Source organism: Podarcis bocagei (assembly GCF_964188305.1).
Source record: "Podarcis bocagei genome assembly, chromosome: 1".
Taxonomy (NCBI): domain Eukaryota; kingdom Metazoa; phylum Chordata; class Lepidosauria; order Squamata; family Lacertidae; genus Podarcis; species Podarcis bocagei.
The window spans coordinates 94,232,709-94,253,911 of record NC_138125.1 but is presented as its reverse complement, the minus strand read 5'-3'; the positions used below and the strand labels follow the sequence as shown (position 1 = coordinate 94,253,911).

Below are 21,203 nucleotides of genomic sequence, written 5' to 3'. Positions count from 1 at the left end.
CATACCATTCACAATTCTTCACATGTCCATTGCATCACACCCCTGAGTTATATTTTTCCTAATCTTTTTTTTTTTTTTTTAAGCCTCAAATGCCTTGTTGTGCAAATTGTCAGAGTGACCTCAGTGCTGGAGGAGTAAAGTAATACGAATCAGGATGATGGATGGTAGGGAGCCATTCTGGATGTTGAGCAGCAGAGCCAATGAACGTTTTTGGCCCCAAGCCCTCTGGTTTAGATCCAACATGCAGTTATGCTTTGAGAGAAGTTGGACAAAATATTCCCATGTATTACCTTTGAGTCTGAATGGCTACTTGGCTAAAGTCCCTTCTCCAATCTGAAGCTGGCTCTTGGAATCATTGACATAAAAGCCCTACGCAGATGACTGAAAGAGTGGAGATAATCAGTATATCCAGCAGGGAGCAGGATAATGTTGGCTGCTTCATTGTGTTGATCAGGTATTCTGCCCAGGGCCTGTTTGTGTGCAACATAGAGGCCAGAAGCAGCAGCAGTGGGCATTATTCCACTGCAGTGGAATTTATTTCTAAGCAAATCTATATAGGATTGCATTGTAAAACTCATATGGCTAATCAATTAACACCAGGGTCAGACATGTGGAAAATATGACTTTACAATCTCAGAGTCATGCATGAAAAGGATATCTAAGAAACACACTTACCCCAATGCACTTGCAAATTTCGAGTAAGATATTCCCTTCTGGCGGAGTCTTTTTGTACATTCCATTTCCAGCAATAAACACAACTATAAAAGAAGTGTGGTTTGAATGTAGGCAAAAGGAGTTACTGTACATCCAATGTTGCTAGGCATCTGCATGAAGAAACTTTCATAGTTGGTCCTGGGGGTACAGGGACCTTTCAGAATAGCACGGAAAGTGGCACAGAGGCAGGATGCACAGTCAAAAATCAGGTGCCTTGCCTTGACCAAGCAGAATCACTTTCCACTGCTTTAGAAATCTTACGAAGAGTGTGTCCATTGAGACAAAAAATGCATTTTTTAAAAAAATCTAAGTATCCCCAAACATTGATTGCTATAAACTTTATTTAGGTGTTCACATAATGCATGGGGGGGGGGAGAGGATAAAGTGTGGAGGAGGTGCTGGCGCATACAGCTGCACATCCACTCCATAATTCAGCACAAGAACTTACAAAAAGCCCTGCAGGGCCAGGCCAAAGCCCATCTAGTCCAGCATCCTGTTTTGGGAGTGGCTAAATTGGAAGCCCAGCAGAAGCCCTTGAGAAGAATCTGAGCGCAACAGCAAGATTCCCATCAATTGGTATTCAGAGGCATGCTGCCTCTGACAGATGAGGGAGAATGTATCCATTATGGCAAGTTGCCATTGACAGCTTTATCCTCCATGAATTCATCTGCTGCTCTTTCAAATGCATCCAAGTTGGTGGCCGTTAATACATCTAGTGGGAGCAAATTCCATAGTTTGACTATGTGCTGTGTGAAGAAGCATTTTCTTTTGTCTGTCCTGAAATTTCCAACACTTAGCTTTGTTGGATGTCCCCGTTATCTACGTTGTGCTTAATTGCTCATGGAGAAGAGAATGATGTGGGATGGAGGGAGGCATCCGTGGTGCGATTGTGCATTCTGGACAAAGTAGTTTTTAAATTTTGCCTAACCCGACACAAGCAAGAGCAGATTTGAAAATCATCATGCATAAAAAATACTCAAAATCTGATGTTGTTGTTTTTTCATTTGTCACTGTAACAAATGAAATACTGGACTAAATGGTCCAGTCATCTGATTTGTTCTGCCATTTAATTTTGTTGCTATCACAGGCATGTGTTGGCATGCACACAGTATACATGTAAAGAAACACACAAGTAAAATATAAGCATGCTTTGAATTGGCATTTAATCTGGGCTTCTCTGTGTGTGTGTGTGTGTGTGTGTGTGCGTACCTTGAGCCATAATTATTAATAACCCAATTTGGGGGGGAAGGGAACTAACTAAAATCTTAGCTTTGGTCCTTTCCAATATATGCTCTGAAACATAGTTGTGCCCACCTCATATCACTGAAGGATCTGCAGCCATATCAATAAATAGCAGGAACAGCAACAAATCCATTTTGGGTAGACTTTTTTTTTAAAAAAAAGTGAAAGAAAAGAACTGCAGCATTTGCTGGCATATTTTCCCTTGACTGCTTCTGTGATGTACTTTTCAAACAGTAATGATATCCAACAAGCACAGTACACGAATACAAAGGAACCATGTGGTAAACAGGAGGCTTCTAGGATTCTGCTGGCATGTTGTTGGGTTTTGTTTGGTGTGTGTGAAGGGGGACAATTCCTGCAACATCAGCTGTTGTCTAGTGGCATCTCCTAGCCTTTGCTGGGAAGATTTCTATTCCAGAGGGCATTAAAGCAGCTAGACAAATAGAAGCTGGGGTGGGTTGTGGGTGGTGGTAGGAAACACTGCCTTTTTCATTGCACAGATTGTTCTCTCCAAAGCAAAAGACAGCATTTCTCCGGGCCTCTGGGTGGACACTGATTCTCTGCTGTGAGCGACTGTACATCCAGTTGCTCTGCTTCAAGCAATACAGTATTGCAAAGGGGTAGATAAGATGTTAGCACTGCCGCTGCTCTGTTACAGCACCACCTACTTACTGAGAGCGATGACCATGAGAGCAGCAGGAACACCAAAAGCCAAGGCATAGCAGTCTCCACCAAAGCACTCCACATCACCTAAGAGAAGCAGAAAAAGAACTCCCTTTCACCATGTTTCAATTCGGATTCCCACCCTTCCTTCCAATGCCATAATAAAAAGAGATGCCCATTACCACCTTTTTCTTTGCTTGAAGTCAACACAGGACAAGTTTTCCTTAGTATACCTGCATGCACTGAATCAGTTTTGTGGGTGGCTCAGAATGTATACAGATCAGGAAATAGCGTGCCTAGGGCTCTGCTCACTTTCTAAGACTTCTCAGGATGTGGCATTCTGAGGGCAATTCCTGTGACTGTAATTTGTTCTAACTATTTTTAATGTTGAATTTTAAAATTGTCATAACCTGCCCCAGAGCCAGCTGGTGAAGGGTGGGTAATGAATAATATTTTAAAAATTGTATGAACTGGTGCTTAAAGTCAAGGGCACCTGTAGACTCACATGTGCCCACAGAACCTTTCCCTGGTGCCTGCAGGGTCCCCTACATTCACTGAAATTAAACTCAAAAGAAGCATTTTATTGTAGCCTATAGGCTAGGTTATGGTATGTGCTAGGTTGTGGTGCGTGTGTGTGTGATGCAAATGACTTTAAAAAGTGTGTCTAATGCACATTTAAAACACATAACTTTCTCTGCAATAATCCTGGGAAATTTGATTTGTTAAGGGTGCTGAGAATTGCTGTATCTGGGAAGGGCCAAGTTTCTTGGTTGGGGGGGGGGTGGAATTGTGTGCTTCAAATGTGCATTGGATGTACTTTAAATGTGTGCCCATTTATCCAGTCTGCAAACTTGCCCCAAAATGGTTGATGATAACTCCTGCCTTAATTAATCTTCCATACACAAAACATTAACATTGCACTGACTCCAAAAGCCACAACATTACTTTGTTGATAAGAACACTTCCCAACAGTGTGTGCCTGGATATATGCAGTAGGTGTGGAAGTGATGGGGAGGGAACAGTTACCCAGGCATCCAGACTGGAGTCCCAGCCTCACCTGGCTGGGTACTCAAGCCAGAACACAGTGAAAGTCAGAGATAAACCTCTAGACTCATGAATGTGGCCCAGCTTCTGAATCAAGGGTTACATGCACCCAGCTGCAAATATTCCAGGAGAAGTGGTTGCAAAGATGCTGTTTGTTCTGCACCAGAACAAATGAAAACAAAACAATTTCACAGCTGAACACCAAGAGGATAAAAAAAAATACTGGTCATTATTAATGTGTGACATATTTATCTAAAGTTTATAATGCTGCCTTTGTGTTTGTGCCTGAAGTTGGGTTATTTACAGTATTTTGCTTTCAGAGGCATAAGCTGAAATTTGATAGTCCAGAACTGCCCATGTTATTTCTGATTTTCACCAGAGGACGTTTTTAGCTGTTTGGGACTTTGGCTTGCTTAATATAGTAGCCACAGAGACCACACAAAACAGCCAAGTTTTAAAGGGAATGTGCTTCTTTTTTCTCTTAAGAACCAAACATCCTCATTCCACTCTGCACCATGCCACAATATTTATTTGTCCTGGCATTGACCTATGTTGATATAAGATGCAGAGCCTAAAAGAAGCTTCCTTTTCAATCAGCTACAAAATGTTCTGAGCAGCAGCTACTTACCAGTGTTGACACAGGTAAATAGCTTTGCTTTCTGCCTTGTACTTTAGATTAAATATAGAAGGCAAGCAAGTTCCCAATCCAACCCCAGACATTAAATAGGTTTCAAAAACAACACACAAGACACACAAGACACACAAACTGTCCTCTCTTTGCTCCTGTGGATGTGATTGTTTTTCTCCTGAGAGCTGCTCTGTGCAATGTTAAAGGTAACCTCTTGTTCTGTCTGCTTTCACTCCTTGCATCTCAGGACATGGGCTGAAAACACATAACACAACAATTTTGTTGAAGCTCAACAGGTCTATCTGGTCAGTGTATGGGTGGGAGAATGTCTGGGGAACTTTAGGGCAGTGTTTTCTGGCATAGGTCTCACTGGATGATTGTGGATAGGTGGCCATGCAAAGTCAATGGCAATGTGATTTACAAAGGTCTGCAAACTTGTGATCCCGCTAGATTATGCTCACCAGGTGATGTCATGCTGCGTTCCACCAGCTCTCAAGAAAGAACATATACAGTATGGGGAAGGATCATAATGAAGTTGTAGAGCATCTGTTTTTCAGGAAGAATGTCCCAGTTTCAATCCCTGGCATTTCCAGGTAGGGCAAGGAATATCCCAGTCTCATATCCTGGAGACCTGTTGGCGGCCAGTGTAGACAGTTCTGATCTACACGGTCTGACATGCTGTGTGGCAGATTTCTATATTCTTTAACGCAGAGCAAGCTGCATAATTCTGCCTCTACTGCTGTTCCGAAGATCCCAGAATGATTGTGGTCTGGCCCTAACAACATCTCAACTGTTCTCAATACGTTGCTATCATACTCCTGCTACCAAACAGAGCAGTCAAAACACGAAGCAAGAAATGGGAAGCATTTAGCCTAACTTGGACATGTTAAATATCAGGGTGGTAATGATGTTTTGATTGAAATGGGCTTTTTAAACTTGGTGGTCAGGAGAGAACTTTACTCAGTTTGGCACATTAACTAAAAACCTTTGCAAATCTATAATGCTCCTGAAAGTTGCTGTGATGTAGAAGAGAAATTGGTATTATGTTATTATCCTAAATTATTTCTCTGGGCACACTCCAGAATGTATAATTCTGGGCAGCTTCGCCGGGCAGCTTCCTCCTGGCGCGGAGCGGAGCCCGCTGCCCACTGCTGCGGTGGCGGCAGCTTTGGCAGCCATACCCGGCGTATAAGACAACCCCCGACTTTTTAACCTCTTTTCCGGGGTTAAAAAGTCATCTTATATGCCGGAATCTACAGTATTTTTCATGTCTTCTCTATGGGAGAAGATGAGACCAGGAGGGAAAACTCCTTTATCTGACTCCCTGTAAGATATTTCCTCCTTCCTACATTGTTCCCTTCAGTGACACAATATAGGACAAGCAAAAGAGTATGGCATCTCTGGCAGGCTGGCATTATCTTGTAATGACTACCATTTTGTTTGTCCCAGATCTGTTGGTCATAGCCCAATATACAATTATCTGTGCTTTTAACTCAATGTGCTGGTCTGAGGGTAGCAGCCCTTCTGTTTGGGAATGGAATGAAGATCACGTGCAGAATCTGGGAAAATGCAAGTTGGGTCCTGCTGCAACGTATAGTGTTGCTAAGTTCTGCATAGCAGCACTCCAGAGTCATAGGAGGATGACCTGTGCTATAAATCAGTTATAATTAACATATCAGAGTGCTCTTTAAGTAATAGTTAAAGCCTTTATATATCAACCTTTTGTGCTCTTCCACACCCGTCCAATGTTCCTGACCCTTCTTTTGGATTCTTTTAGTTTCTTTAAAATTCTTATAGACTTTTATATTCACCTTGTGCTTTAATACCTTTTAGCTTTCTAAAGCGCTTTTTCAGATTTTAAATGCTGGTCTATGGCCATAATAAAGATTTGTATTGTATTGCAAGTTGGATCCATAACTGAGCTTACTCAATCACACCTTCTCTTCAATGTTTATATCACAGAAAGTGTTATGGTACTTAAAACAAACAAACAAACAAACAAACAAACAAACAAACACGACACAATCCTTTGAAACATGGGTACAGCACCTGCACATGAAGGAATCCCCCTACCAGATAAAAGAGCATTGTTTCCTCCTTTTCTCTCCCCACACCCCACTATAGTGCATAAGCATAGGCACAGGCATTCAGCCTGCCATGCTGTTCTGGTGAACGGGAGGTCCATGTGCAACTCTGAGATCTCCACCTTGTCCTCTAATCTCTGATCCACTCACTCAAGGAACATGAACTCCATGTTTGCAATCATTCCCCAAGTAGAGAAGGCTGGTTAGGTGGACCTCCTGCTTCCATGCCTCCCATTCCCCAGACTGCCCTGGCACTGTTTCTAAAGAGTCATCCATATGTTTCCACCTCCTAAGGGGGAATGGGGTTGTGTTCTTTGTAGAGACCTTCAAGTTCCAGTGCTGTACATAAAAATTGTATCCTGTTTTAAAAACAACTTCTCTCTATTCTTTCAGCAGAATCGCAGTGGTCTAGTCACTCTAAACAGCCATATGATTTTATTCATGTGGAAGTCTGGAAAACCCAATTAGCCAAGGGAGTGGGATAGTCATGCTGCATCTAATTCCCACCTTAATTCTAAATCAATGCTGGGAAACTGGTGGCCTTTCAGATGTTCTTGGACTCCAGCTCCTATTGCCGCACCATGCATGGCTAATGGTCAAGAATGATGGGAGTTGTAGCCCAACTATATCTGGGGGAATATCATCCATCCATGTTGTTAATCAACACTGACCTCTCAGCACAGGGGTAAGGAAAGTAGAGATCAGGCTTCCTGCATTAATGGACAGGTAGAAGACAGAGAAGAACTTGCTTCTTTCCTGGCCCTGAAATGAAAGAAGATCAAATCAACATCAGAGGTTTTTTTAAACACTGCTTAGAAACATAGAAATGGATTTGTCAACGGGGCTCCATCAATTCCACTCCACTATGAATTATACATTTGTATTGACCTAAAATAAAATGCAAGGTTAAAATCAAGGCAAAATATAGATTCTCTCTCTTTCTTCACACTTCTATATAAACACACAAGTAGAAGGAAAGATTCTCTTCTCTTTGCATGATGGAGGGAGGGGGATTTACAAAGAGAGTAGCAGTTACTTATTCAGAAGGAGCATTTTAATTGAGTCCCAATATAGCCTCATTCAATCCAACTTGGCAGTGCTTGACAGCTCATCATATCTAGGCAATATTCTCCCAAAAAACACAAATAGGAAAAGAAACATATTCATTATAAAAAGCATACACCAACAGCTCAGATAAGGAAAAGGGTGGAAGAAGTTGGCAAAGTGAAGCCATAGTTAGGCAAGAAATAATTGGGATTATATAAATTACATTTCAGCCTTAAGTACATTTGCTTCGTAGTATTAGGCTCATTTATTTCAACGGAACCTACTTCTGTAGGCTAAAAATATACTTGCTAGACAAATTCAAGGGGCTGTTAACTTTTGCTTATGCTAACCAGGAGCACAGAAAAAGAACTGATATTACTAATATGCATTATATACAGATATAGGTGGAATTTACAACAAAATGCTACAGTGTGGATTCCAGCCAGCCATGCCTTATGCCAGGGCATTCTAAAAAAGCTAGCAAAGCCATGCAGAATCTTATGGCTGCTCCTTTTCATTAATCAGAACACAACTAAAAATAAGCCATAGAAATCAAAAGTGTTCCAGTTGCCCAGCTCAGGAAGTTAGAACCAGGCAAGAGCAACAAGTTTCCAGGTAATAGGCCAAAGATTCAGGTTTCACAACCACTTATTTAATTGTGGATGACAGAGCGGAGCAAAGAGCCGCCAGCGAAATAAAAAAACTCAGACTCAATATGTGCTCAGAAGCCTTGGCCAATTTACAGCTATTCAGCTATACTCTAATGTGAGTAGCACAGTTAGATGATTTTGATTCTGGACTTAGAGAAGGGACTCTTTAAGATGGTAATGTGCATTACTTCACGTACTTTAAAGTGTGGGAAGCCAGCCCTGCTGTGTTTGTAGCTCCTCCTGCTGAGTGGGGCCCCTCTCTGTTTGCCCCAAAGTGCTGCTCTAATGGCACCTCTCACTATTATTGACTCTGAAGTTGGCAAAAATAATAGGCAGACTCAGTTCTCTTTGTACTGGCACAGGCTGATTCCGACGTGAGAAAATGGCAGGAGGGAGAGCAATATATGTAAATGTCTGCTCCTCTTTTTACATGAACTCCTGCGGTTATTTAATTTATAAAAAGGTTCAAAATCATTATACAGTAATGAGAAATTGCCCCTATATAGATTTTTTATGTGCAGAGCTACCTTCCAGTGCTCAAGGTTGTGGAGCTTCACAGGCAGACTATGATAATGAATGGGTGGAATCCAAATATTATTTTCTTAATAATATTTAAGAGGTGCAACAGCGAACCTTTGTTTATTTTTCACCAGTTTGTAGACCTCCCTTCCTCGTGCCAATTTACTATCCCAAAATGCTTTCATATTTAGGTAAAGCTCCTTCATGAGCCCGCACAACCTTTAATATCTTCTTTGGAGGACCTGATCAGAGTGCCTCCATCTTCTGAGGGGAGGTGAACAGCAAGAAGAGATAGGACTCAATCATGGTGCTTTGTCTCTGGAACTTCCTCCCCCTGCTCATCTATTAGGCTTTCTCTCTGATTATTTTTATAATGAAATTGAAAGTGCCTTTGTTGATTTTAGCTTTTCATATCTCAGCTTGCTCACTGAGCTCACACGGAGAAATGCTGTTTGTTGTCCCTCATGTTACAGAGGACCAGCTTGCTTCAACAAGCTGGGGTCCACAGCATACTGGTCCCATGCTGTGGCAGATTCTTATGGCGGAGATCTGGCGTGCGCCCTCACTTTGAACTTTCAATTGTATCCAAAGACCTTTTTTATGCTGACAGTGAAGTATTCTGTGGGTTTGGGAAGGGTATTCATTGTGTGAGGAAATCTTGCAATGGATCTGTCCAGGAAACAGCCGGAGTCAGGAGAACTTCAATAGTTGCATTTATTCATGAACAACAACATTCAGACAGAACCTGGTACTGCAGATGAAAGGCTCTATCTATCTAGGTTCTCTCAGTTTCTCATTTTTCCAATCTTAAAATCAGCTCTCCAAATTTTGCAGCTATTTAAGAATTCTTTTTGCCAATTCCTCCTAAAGAACGTATTTTAATATGCAGTTCTGACTAATGTACAAATGTTTGCAAGCATCTTCCCCAAATACAATGCACTTTTGTATGTTACTTCCACAAATAGCTTTATTCTTATGCACACTTTCCCCTAATATATGCATTTTTGTAACTGTTTTGTGCTTGGAGAACTGTATCACAAAATTCTGGTAAGTGTGAATCTATGATTGCTTCCAGACTGTCACTATGTAAGGTAAAGGGACCCCTGACCATTAGGTCCAGTCATGACCGACTCTGGGGTTGTGGCGCTCATCTTGCTTTACTGGCCGAGGGAGCCGGCATACAGCTTCCGGGTCATGTGGCCAGCATGACTAAGCCGCTTCTGGCAAACCAGAGCAGCGTACAGAAACGCTGTTTACCTTCCCGCCGGAGCGGTACCTATTCATCTACTTGCACTTTGACGTGCTTTCAAACTGCTAGGTTAGCAGGAGGTCACTATGTAGGGGTGGGATTAAATCACATGCTGGCAAATTATGATTGTCTAATTACAGGTGTATGGAAGGTCCTGCACAACAAACCCCACCCCATGAACTTTTTATGACAAAGAAAGTCACAGGGAAAATGCAGCATTGTTTAACCTCACCACATTCAATGTTCAGTGAATAGCTGACATCATCTAGCCTCCCTATAAACAAATCAGGATGAACTGGGGTCATCTGGAAACAGCTGAATTTCATTTTGAGTGAATACAGTAATATTGAAAGGGAAGTATGGCTTAGCCACATTTTCTATAAACAGAAAAGAAAAAAGTCCAAGCTTACCCTATAGCTTAATTATAAAAATCAAGAGCTGTTGACCATAATTAGTATGCACAGAAACCTTTTTGCTCACACTAAGTATAGCAAATGTAATTTTCTGCAGTTGAATTTAGTTTCCGGATTACTAATTATATATACAGAAATACAAGTAATGAAAATAAATATTAAGATTTTGCAAACAACTTTTCACCATAACTCTTTAACTTGCTTGTTAAGGGACAAATTGTGCTACTGTTTCATCCACTTACCTATTAGCCCCTTGAGCTAAATAATCCCCACTACCAACTATCGGACCATAGACCTGCTATGTGAAGGCAACACTGATTCCTTACAGACTATCCATCAAACCGAAGACTGAGCAAGATTTGCTAACTGCTGTTTGACAGGGGTTATCCAAGGTGAGTCCCAACATGTGGACTACACCTTCCGTCATCCCTAACCCTTCACTACATTGACTGAGTATGATGAGAATTATAGTCCCAAACATCTGGAGGACACCACCTTGGCTGTCCCTGTGTAGGACCATTTTTGGTGCTTTTCCTGGTGACTGTGACTAGGGATAGTAGGGTCTGTCAGTTTTGATCCCTTCTTAAAATCAATTCTCTACATTTCAGCAGCAATTTGTGGATTTTCTGTTTTCTTTTAAATCCTCGTGAAATTCTTCTGCATGTGTGAATTTCCTCCAAATAAACACATTTTTGCAAACAATTTCTCCTAATGTAATGAATTATTGAATGTTATTTCCACTAATATATTCATGCTTATGCATACTGTTACCTAATATATGCCTTTTTTAAGGTATACATTAGCTGGTTAGAGCACTGCATCACAAAATTTAGAAAAATGTGAATTCTGAAGGATGGCTGTTTCAGATCTCATACTGTTTCAGAAAGTGCCAATTTGATAAATTGGCACTTTCTGAATCCAGTTTCTCCCCTATCTCTAGCCTGCGCCTATACAGACTGATGTAAATGATGCACCACCTCCACTTGCTTTAGCATATTGCTATACATTTGGTGCTTTCTGGTATTCAAGATGGACTCTGAAATTGTGAAGGCACTTGGGATTCTTGGCATGTAGCTTGTTTGAAGTTATTTATTTTGCTTGAGGTCCATGCTGCATGAAGGACCTTATAGCCTTAAAGCTCTGTCAGCAGTCATTCTCAAGCTTTTGAAAGCGTGATTTCAGCATTCGCATGGACTTTCAAAGCTGTACTGTGGATATCATGGGCTGGTGACTTTTTTAGAGATCTCATTAGGATTCGAGGGAAGGTGAAAGGATCACCAGGCTCAAAATCCCTAAAGCATCTTATGCCTGAATTAACCAGTTTTGATGACTTCACTGGTTTCCACCTCCCACAGACCATGCACAGGCACCTGCTGAGCAACTGCATCTGTCAACACTTAGCAGCTGCAGAAAAAAAACTTCAAAGATCATTCCCCACTTTGTTACTTCCCAGCAGCAGCATCCATAAAGTGAGGTGTGAATTTCCAAAAAGGCAGTGCATGAGCCTGAGCCCCTTGACATATTTGTTTTGATTCTGGCGTAGTTCTTCATGCATCTTCCGCACCTAAATGCCTCCCCAACTTGGGAGTCCACAATTAAGATGTAAATGTACGTCTCATTATGAGCAATCACATCTGGTACATCTCTTGAATAATCTTGATGCCACGGAGGGGAAGGAAAGAGAATCTTGAGTCAGTCAATCCAAGTGTGAAGCCTATAGAAGAGATCCCATTGTCAATGCCATTTTCTTGGTTCCAAGAATTGGATTCCGGTGTAATTGGATTTTGGTGGATTTCTGTTGGTTGCTTTGAAATCCCTTCAGTTCCTGATGTACTTCCATGCTGCTTTCTCAATTATTTGCTTTAATTCAAAACACTGGATATTTGTGCACATGCATTTGCACACTCTATCACACTGCATTTTGAAAGCTGTAGTCATTCTTGCAGATGAATATTTTGCTTGAGGTCACCCTGCAGCACAGAGCTTGTAAAGCTGCATGCATAGTCATTCTTGGGCATGCAGAAGTGTCATAAAGCCACTCTCATATCCCAAAGACAGTGGGTTGCAGACAGTTCACCACTTGCTTGGAGCAAGAGAGCTCACAGGACTCACAACATTTGGGGGAGTCTATTGTCTCTTTCATCCATAATGGCGTTGCAAATAGTTCAAAGCTGCAAAAAGTCTTGACATGAAAGTTGATACTGCAGGAGAGATGGTTTGTCATGAAAGTGTTAAAATATCCCAAGAACACAGGTATCATGTGAAAACAGAATAATGTGGGGAAGAGGTGAGGGATCCATCGTGAACATGTGGTAGATTTCTGAAATGCATTCAAATTTCTTTCAATGTGCTTGTCATAATTTCTGGAGCAGGATTCAGAATGACCAGCACTACAACAATTCAACACAATTTCCACAATTTACATCTATCTTGAAGTGAATTTCGTAGGCTAGGTAGCAGTTGACACCAGTCTGCAAATATTTTAAGCACAACTCCCCACCGTGTGTAAATGAATTATATTGTTAAGTGGCAGTAGTGGGGGTGAGGAAATGACATATCATCTTGCAGTGGTAGTGAAATTCTTATTTGTACATGTTATTTTGCAGAGTAAGGACAGTTCTACACCTTATGATTTTGGAGGGGATCATAGGTGGTATGGTGATGCAGTCTTTGCCAGATGTTTCAGACTATAACTCCCATAACAGCTGACTGATGGCAGATAGGAGTTATAATCCTAAATATCTGAAGTACCTGTTTAAACAACAGCATACATAATAAGAATATGTAAATGTGGATTGATAATGGTTGGAAATATATAGTTATAAAAGGTTAAGATAATAAGTAAAGATAAATGATAGAGGGTAAGGATTTGCTGAACTAACTATGTGAATTGGAATACAGAAAAGGGGTGTGTGAGGAGGTCAGGAAATAAGTAATTGAAAGATATGACATGAAAATATTGACTGTTTTTCTCTTTTTTATTAATTTTTTCTCTTCATTGTCTATTTTTGTATTTTTTCTCTTTCTCTTTTATTATTGTTATGTTTCTTTACATTCTTATTTATAATTTTGTAATTTTTACTGTCTGGAAAAGTTTAATAAATATTATTTTTTAAAAAATAAATAAATAAACAACAGCATACATAAATTTTGGAACCCTTAACTAGCCAAGGTTGCTGGCTGCAGCCCATGAGTACCTAAAGAGGTCCATACAGGCATTTGATACAATGTTTGATGCAAAGAACAGAAATGCAACGCCTTGTGTATGTACACAAGCTTCTCAATCACATTTTTTTTGCACATAATCCTACCTGCCCTGCCACAGAATATATACTCCAGCTTGACATAATGTACCATTACTTTAAAGCATAATGGGAGAAGTGGTCCTAAGACACAGGGACAGAAAGTTACATTGCAATACACTGGATAGTTTGGGGTGGCTCATTTTAAACAGTATGTCAAGAAATTGACATAAAGCTGAGTGACAAAAAGAAGGGACGTCAAGGATTTTGCCTGCAAGATAAAAGCGCATTGACTTAAGCCCATAGTAAGCCTTAAATCTGTGGCCTGCAGCAGGTAGGCATCCTGTGAGTTCTAACAAGCTCCAGCCTGAGGAGAACTACAAGGAAAAGAGCCACATCAGACAGCAAGTAATTCTCTTCACAGCAGTAGGCTAGAACAGACCATGCGGTGCTGCCTATATAAAAGCTGCCAGGTCACCCTTGCTCTGTAGGATGAACACCAAGGTCCCAGTCCCTGCGAAAGATACTCTACCCCTGCCTTCTTTGCAGAAGTCAAGTGTGACAAGTGTTATTTCCCTTCCCAGTGTGCATCTGGAACCTACGCACATTAAACTGAAGCACAGCAACCTGCAGGGTAAATGCATGAGCTTGCTCCTTTTTGCAGGCCAAATAACCCGCGGAAAGCAGAAACATGAGTCTGCTCACATGCCTGCTTTTCGCAGGGATGTTGGAGAATTCTAATGGGAATGGAAACAGGAAGGGAAATTAATGACATTTGCTTATTTAGTGCATGTCCAGAATGGAAATCAATCCAGCGAATAGGATTGGTATTCATTGTGGTTGTTTTCAGCCTGCAAACGATTGCATAATTGTTGCTGGGGTTCCCTTCCATTTGCACTGTGCTTCCTTTGCACTGCAATAAATGGCCTTTGCACTGGAAGGAATGTTGTTGAATAATGTAACAAGAATGTAATTAATTATGTAAAATTCCACCACAGTGGACAGCAAGACGAATAATGTAGTTTTTGTTGGATGCTGACATGCAGCAGAGCAGAAACAATACTGCGTACGATGAACACAGAACACAAATCAATGCCTGCTTACATTCCTACATATGAAGTGAACCTTAGTACATCTTCCTTAAGGAATACACAGCTGAAGCAGAGTGCACATGATAATGATCTTCCAAAAGAAAACAACTGTTTCTTCATTCAGAGTTTGGAATTTTGGGGTGAAACATTCAAAGGTCTCCTCGTCTCCATTAATGATTAGCTTTTAACAACTTCTAAAGATCAACTTAACCCAGGAAGGTAATACTTAACCTCTCAGACAAGAGCACAGTGATTAATTCGGAGGGAATCTGTAAAGCATTTTGAAAACAAGTGCTGTGTGTTCTTGTTATAATCACATACTAATTAGTTGTTAATTAGAAGTTGATTACAAAATATTACTAATTATTATTAGTCATAGATGTTGCACTTCTGGGAATGATATAACCCTCAGGAGCTGCTACTTTGAGATAAGCAGAGGAAGATTCCTAATGTCAATTACAATTACTTTTTCTAAACTCAAACAAATCTTTTATGTGTCTTTCCCTTCCCCAGCCAAATTACATGATTTGTGTGATTCTTATGTTGTCAGCTCTCTGCCTAACAATGATACTTCCACATACCTTAAATCTATGATTATCTGTGTTCTAATATTATTTTCTGACATAGGCCCAGATGCTAACTACATAATTCCACCCCCCAAACAACAGGCAAACATAAACAACCAAAATGCAATAAAATAACTCAGTACATCCATCCACAGCTACAGAGATGATATGCAGGGCTGTGAAAATATGCAATCTCATGTTTGATCAAAACTATTGCCTGCCTGATCATTAACAAACAGGCTTTAGGGGGATGCTAGGAATTTTCAATATCCTGAAGGTATCCTATTGTTTAGGTTTCATGAGCTATGTGAGAAAGACATATTGCACCATTTTGTTGCATAGGTTCAACTTGTTTCCTTCATTGTTAATGCCAGAGTTTCCTTCTCGGTTTGGACAGTGGTCCATTTAGGCCTATTTGACATCTCCATGAAGCCACGGTGGGTAGTAGGTAATGGGAATGTCCAAGAGCTCAGAGAGTTGTTTTCAGCTCAGCTTCCGTGATGGCATGAGAGAGTATCCTTAGGGGAAGTGGTGGCAAAGAAGTGGAAAAACAGGTTCCAAGGAAACAGATTCTGCCTTGTATGCACAAAGTTTTGGCAAAGGAATGCAGGAACTCCATTTGCTGCTTCTTCAGTTCCAACCACCGCAGCTCACAGTCATCTGTGCCGTTGATGATGCTTTCTGAGATATGGAGGGAGGGACTAAATGGAAGTAGGCAACTTCAGGTGGCGCTTGTCCAATGACATCCCATTTTGTTTCCACAGATGCCCATGTTTTAAGAGACCTCAAGCTATACTTGGCAACAGTGACCAAATCCTGCATATTTTCCTGCTTGTTCCTCAGAGGCGTCAGAGAAGTGTGGGAGGAAAGGTTTAACTGAGAGGCAGAGCTTATGCTTTGCAGGCAGAAGGCACCAGGTTCAGCCACTGGCATTTCCAGCAAAATGAATCAGGTAGCAGGTGGTGAGAAGTACCTTGCTCTGTTTGAGACCTTGGAGCACTGCTGCCAGACAGAGGTTAACTATGCTTGATTACATTAGGCAAGGCCTACGACATGGCATAAGGCAACTTACTAGGCTCCCTAGATGTGGACAGAGGATGGGCAAGTTGCACACTTCTCATGGACAGAGCTTCTGAGTAATAACCAAAGCTACCCTTTATATAGGCAACCTTGCTATCGTCTCTTTTGCATGGATGAGTCAAGAATGCATGTTCATTACATTGCATTTGACTGTTTATTAAAAATGACGAGCCAGGGGTGAGTAACCCTTTGAGGGGGCTTGGTAGTCACATTGAAAGTTTGACCGCCATTCCAAGGGCTGCATGGCAGTGCACACACTCACACACTCAGCAGAAGGTGATAAACAGGTAGCGTACATATACAGGCACACACTCAGCAGAGGAAGGGAGACAAGCTGGCATAAGAGGGCCTGCTCCTGTTCCATTGTTGCCATGGGGAGCAGAAACACTGTCAGTAGGTCTTAGAAAGGAAACAGGAAAGAGCATTCCTCCCTGTTTCCCAAACCTCTCTGAGACTATCTAACAATGTCACCAACATTCAAAGAATGATGCCAGGTCAGATGTAGAAGGGACCCTTTGGAAGGTGAAAAGAAGCAACAGCACCTCCCCCCCTCCCCGCTGTGTACCAGATCAATGGAGAAATGGTGGGACTTAATAATGTCAACTGCTGGACAACCCTTTTTTATAAGGGTTTTTTTTTTTTTTTTAAGAAAGAAGGCAAATTGTTGGAGTGGTAGTTCGGGACCACCATGAATTGCTTCAGGAGTCCAGATACAGCCCACAGGTCAGGGATTAACCATCCCTGCTAAGTGCTATGTTTAAAAAAGCATTAAGAAACCACATGGATAAAAGAAACAAAACTCTTACATGCTCCTCTTCAAACTGGTCTCCACCAAACGCCGCCACACAGGGCTTGATACCTCCTGTTCCAAGAGCAATCAGAGTCAGGCCAGTCATCGACAGAACCCTTCAAACAGGAATGGAGACATTTCAGCACCACGGAAGGGTGTGTGTAGGGATAATAGCAGCACCTCCCAACTACATTGCATATCAAAATACTTTTCTCCCCAATAAAATTTTATTAAGACCTTTCATGATGTGTTACAACAAAAAATAAACTAATCTAAACAGAAAAAAAGAGAAAAAGGAGAATGCAAAGTCCTCTCTTACAGGTAGATCTTAACTTGTCCCACACAGAAAGAGGTGAACCCTCCCAGCCTCCCAGTCTGGGAGATCTTTCCTTCCCTGCTTCTCACACAGGGTCCTTCCCCAACCATCCATCACCTTCATCTGCATGCAAACTCCTGATTAACCCTGAGTGGAGGACCAGAATACTTTGAAGCACATTACTGAAGGCCCATTCACACTTGGTGTGTGACACCTGCTTTTCTGCAAGAAGGGGCTGAATACGGGGTGAGTGGGAGTGAGTGAGGCCAGTTGCATGAGTTAAACTGCTTCCCAACTAGGAAAGAGAGTAATAACCAAGTGGGATCTTTATTCTGAATCCCCAAAAGTGTGCTACCAGAGAGATTGGTATGCCACAAGGGAGGAAGCAATCAAACCATCATGCTGGATTGGGCAGAAACCACCCTCTCACTTTCTCTATCACTTTCCAGGCAGCGATAACTGTCCTGAGGGTGCACTGGAAGTCTGTGAAGCAGCACTTGCTATGGCTGATTAGTGCAGGAAAATCACAGAAGCATCACCATTCAAGCCTGGTTTCAGATTTTACAGGGCCCTTCCCTCAGCAGACTACCCCTTAGTGCTGACTGACCCCCCCCCTCAGAGCCATCTCCTCTGAGCGTCAGCACTACTGCAGCTGCCAGCCTCACCTTCCCAGTACATTCCCGAACACAATTCAAAGTGTTGGTGCTGACCTTTAAAGCCCTAAACGGCCTTGGTCCTGTATACCAAAGGAGCATCTCCACCCCCATCGTTCTGCCCAGACACTGAGGTCCAGTGCTGAGGGCCTTCTGACGGTTCCCTCACTGCAGGGAACCAGGCAGAGGGCCATCTTGGTAGTGGCACCTGCCCTGTGGAACGCCCTCCGACCAGATGTCAAAGAGTAAAACAACTACCAAACTTGTAGAAGACATCTGAGGGCAGTCGTGTTTAGGGAAGCTTTTAATATTTAATAGACTATTGTATTTTAATATTCTGATGGAAGCTGCCCAGAGTGGCTAGGGAAACCCAACCAGATGGGCAGGGTATAATTAATAAATTATTATTATAATATTATTATTATTCCCTTTGCACTCACTCTAACTCACTGGTAGCCATGGAACTGCCACCAGCTAAGCCCACTCATGAGTGTGAGGTGAAGCGGATGAGACAGCCAGTTCCACCCTTGTATAGCGAGTGGATTTACTTGGCACCAGACCCTTGGGAACCAACCTGTCACTTTGTCCCTGACCACTACTTTCAGGTAGTAGGTATTGGGTAGTGACAGAATGTGCTAGAAGAGCAAACCAGGTATCAGCCCCAGTGGGTTCCATGCTGATGCTGGGCCTGTTACCATGGCAGGCAAACACACTGCTGTCTGCTTCTGGGAAGGGCTGTAGCTCAGTAGAAGAGCACAAGCTTTCCATGCAGAAGGTTCCGTTTTCACTCGCTGGAATTTCCAGGCAGGACTGCGAAAGGTTCCCTATTGGAAACCCTTGAGGGCCACTGCCCAGTCAGCCTAGATAGATAATACAGAGCTAGATGAACCAATGGTCTGAACAAGGCAGGTCCTGCTCCTGATAACACTGTATTTTTTAAACATTCTGATAACACTGGTGTTTTTTTAAAAAAACCCCAAAACATTGGAATATCACAGTACTCATGTGCCTCCATTTTCAGCCATGGCAGGGAACCAGTTTCAGCCCAGGAAAAAAAAATTATCTATGTCATAGCCAGCCAAAGTTTGGGGAAACCCTGCTTTATTTATATGCATGCTGCACTTGCCTGGGATTTGGCAAGAAAGTTGCTAGCACACCACTAGCTTGAAGTGGGAATGATGCCTAAGGCCTGATTCAAACCTTCAGAAAAATTACATCATACAGTTCTGGAATGAGCTGCCAAAGGAAGTCTGCTAATGCGCTCCTTTAGTGTGGTTTTGGGAGCTTTGAGAAACTTATTTATTTAGGCAAGCTGTTGAAAAGTTAAGCCATTCCAAGTGATTAACTGGGGTTATCTGTTGGATGGCATTTGGATTTGTGCTGTTGCGGGTGTATTTTTGACTCTGCTGTTAATACGTAATACTTTTTCATGTGATAAGGATGTTTCATGGTGGCTTTATAAGCCTCCTTGAACATTGTGGGCCAAAAGAGTGCAGTTTTAAAAACAACAGCAGCAAAAGTCTGGAATGCAAAGAACTGTATGTGGTGTTCTGTATGCTCGTTTCTGGTGTAATAACTGAGAAGGGGCTGTAGCTCAGTGGATAAGGGTCTTCCTTGCATGCAAAAGTTCAACCTGCAGCATCTCCAAGTAGGGCTTGGGGAAACTCCCTGTCCCGAAGCCTGGAGAACTGCTGCCAGCCAGTGTAAGAAGAATTTGCTTGACATGTGTAGAGAGCTTTTGACATGAGGGGAGCATCTGAATTTGTGATTCCACACCTGCATTCTGAACTGGCACAATTTCAAGGCAGGATCAGAGGCACGCTCTATTTTCCATGCTGGGTAACCCTTCCCCAGCTGGTTAAATGTTCCCTCCCCTGCAAGTCCCAGGATTGTCGTTAAATAAACTCCCAGTTTGAATGGGAGCCACCGCCACCCCCAACGTCTTTCCCTCCCTCTGTGGCAAATGCAGCTGAAGTGGGCATGAAAATGCCCTGCCTGGTTTCCCTAGGTCATTCCATACAACCAGCTGTGATGGTCAGCTTACAAGACTTCTGCAGGATTCTAAGGTGGACTCTGTCCTTGCCTGCCTATACCGTTCACTTCTGAGAAAACCAAACATACACTTTTTAAAACGGTGGTTTACTCCCCCCTGCCCCACTCCAGGTTTGGGCTTTAGATCTAAACAAAATGAAAAACCTTAGAGTGCTAAAAAATAAGTAACAGCTGAAGTTAATGAGCTTCTGAAGCATGTGGCTCTGGACAGAGGTTTGCCTGCAGCTCATGCGTAAAGCGCTTTCTAAGGGCTCATTGCTTGAAGGAGTGCTCACCCTCGCCGTGGAAATGAACGGAGGCTATGCCAGTACAGCACAAGACTTAATGCATTGCCCCCCGAGACGCAAGACTGGTGGATTGCCTAGCACAAGGTGCTAGCAGCTTTCAAAGCTACGATGTCCGGACCTGATTTGGGATGGAGGACACAGTGCCAGCGTTAACAAAAGGCCTGAAATAACCACATAACTACGTATTGCAAGGTGCACGTGAATGATCTATACCTTAATACAAGCCAATTAATAATAATGTTATCAAAACATAGCAGACCCGTCTTTTCATTACTTACACATGAACAATTTGGTTTCCCACACTCGGTATCGCCCCAACGGACTTGATCACGTGCCCAATAACGTAAACAATGGAGAGATAAATGATTGTTCTGTGGAGAGAAAGAGAAAAAAAAGTAAGGAAATGCTATCAGCCCAAGGCAGTGGCATGATTTATAATCTGAAAACAGAACGTGTGTCTGTATTTCCTGATAGGGAAGGCACAAGGATTTTCTCTGTTACCCTCTTCCCTCTACCAGAACTGAAACTCCTCTTTCTCCATCATGCTTCAAAGCATTGAGAAAAAGCTGCAGCTGAACAGAAAGTTGGGACAACGGCACTGACAGACACAGCTGCTCTGTTTCCCACCACTTGTGGTAGCAGGGCCAGCCCAAGACACTCTCTGCCTGAGGGACAGAACAGCAAATGGTGTCCCCAAACTCCACTTCCCAAGCCCACAGAACCCAAGCAGACCAATTTTATTCTCTTCAGTTACAAATTATTTATGTTCCATCCATAGCAACAACAAAAAAAGTTCTCTGAGCAGCCCAGAGTCAAAATTAATATGGCAAAGTACACAAATAAATTACCACCATATAAACAAAAACAGACTTA

General features: G+C 42.1%; 1 protein-coding gene across 2 annotated transcripts in view; it reads right to left on the bottom strand.

Moving 5' to 3' along the window:
- Positions 1-21,203, bottom strand: part of SLC15A2 (solute carrier family 15 member 2) — a 65,817-nt gene that overhangs the window by 28,851 nt on the left and 15,763 nt on the right. For both annotated transcript variants that reach the window (XM_081188620.1, XM_081188619.1), the window contains 5 exons: positions 20,609-20,701; positions 17,039-17,138; positions 7,047-7,137; positions 2,629-2,706; positions 676-758 (listed from right to left, as the gene is read on the bottom strand). In XM_081188620.1, the coding sequence (XP_081044746.1) occupies positions 676-758; positions 2,629-2,706; positions 7,047-7,137; positions 17,039-17,138; positions 20,609-20,701 (445 nt within the window). The remainder of the gene's footprint in view (positions 1-675; positions 759-2,628; positions 2,707-7,046; positions 7,138-17,038; positions 17,139-20,608; positions 20,702-21,203) is intronic.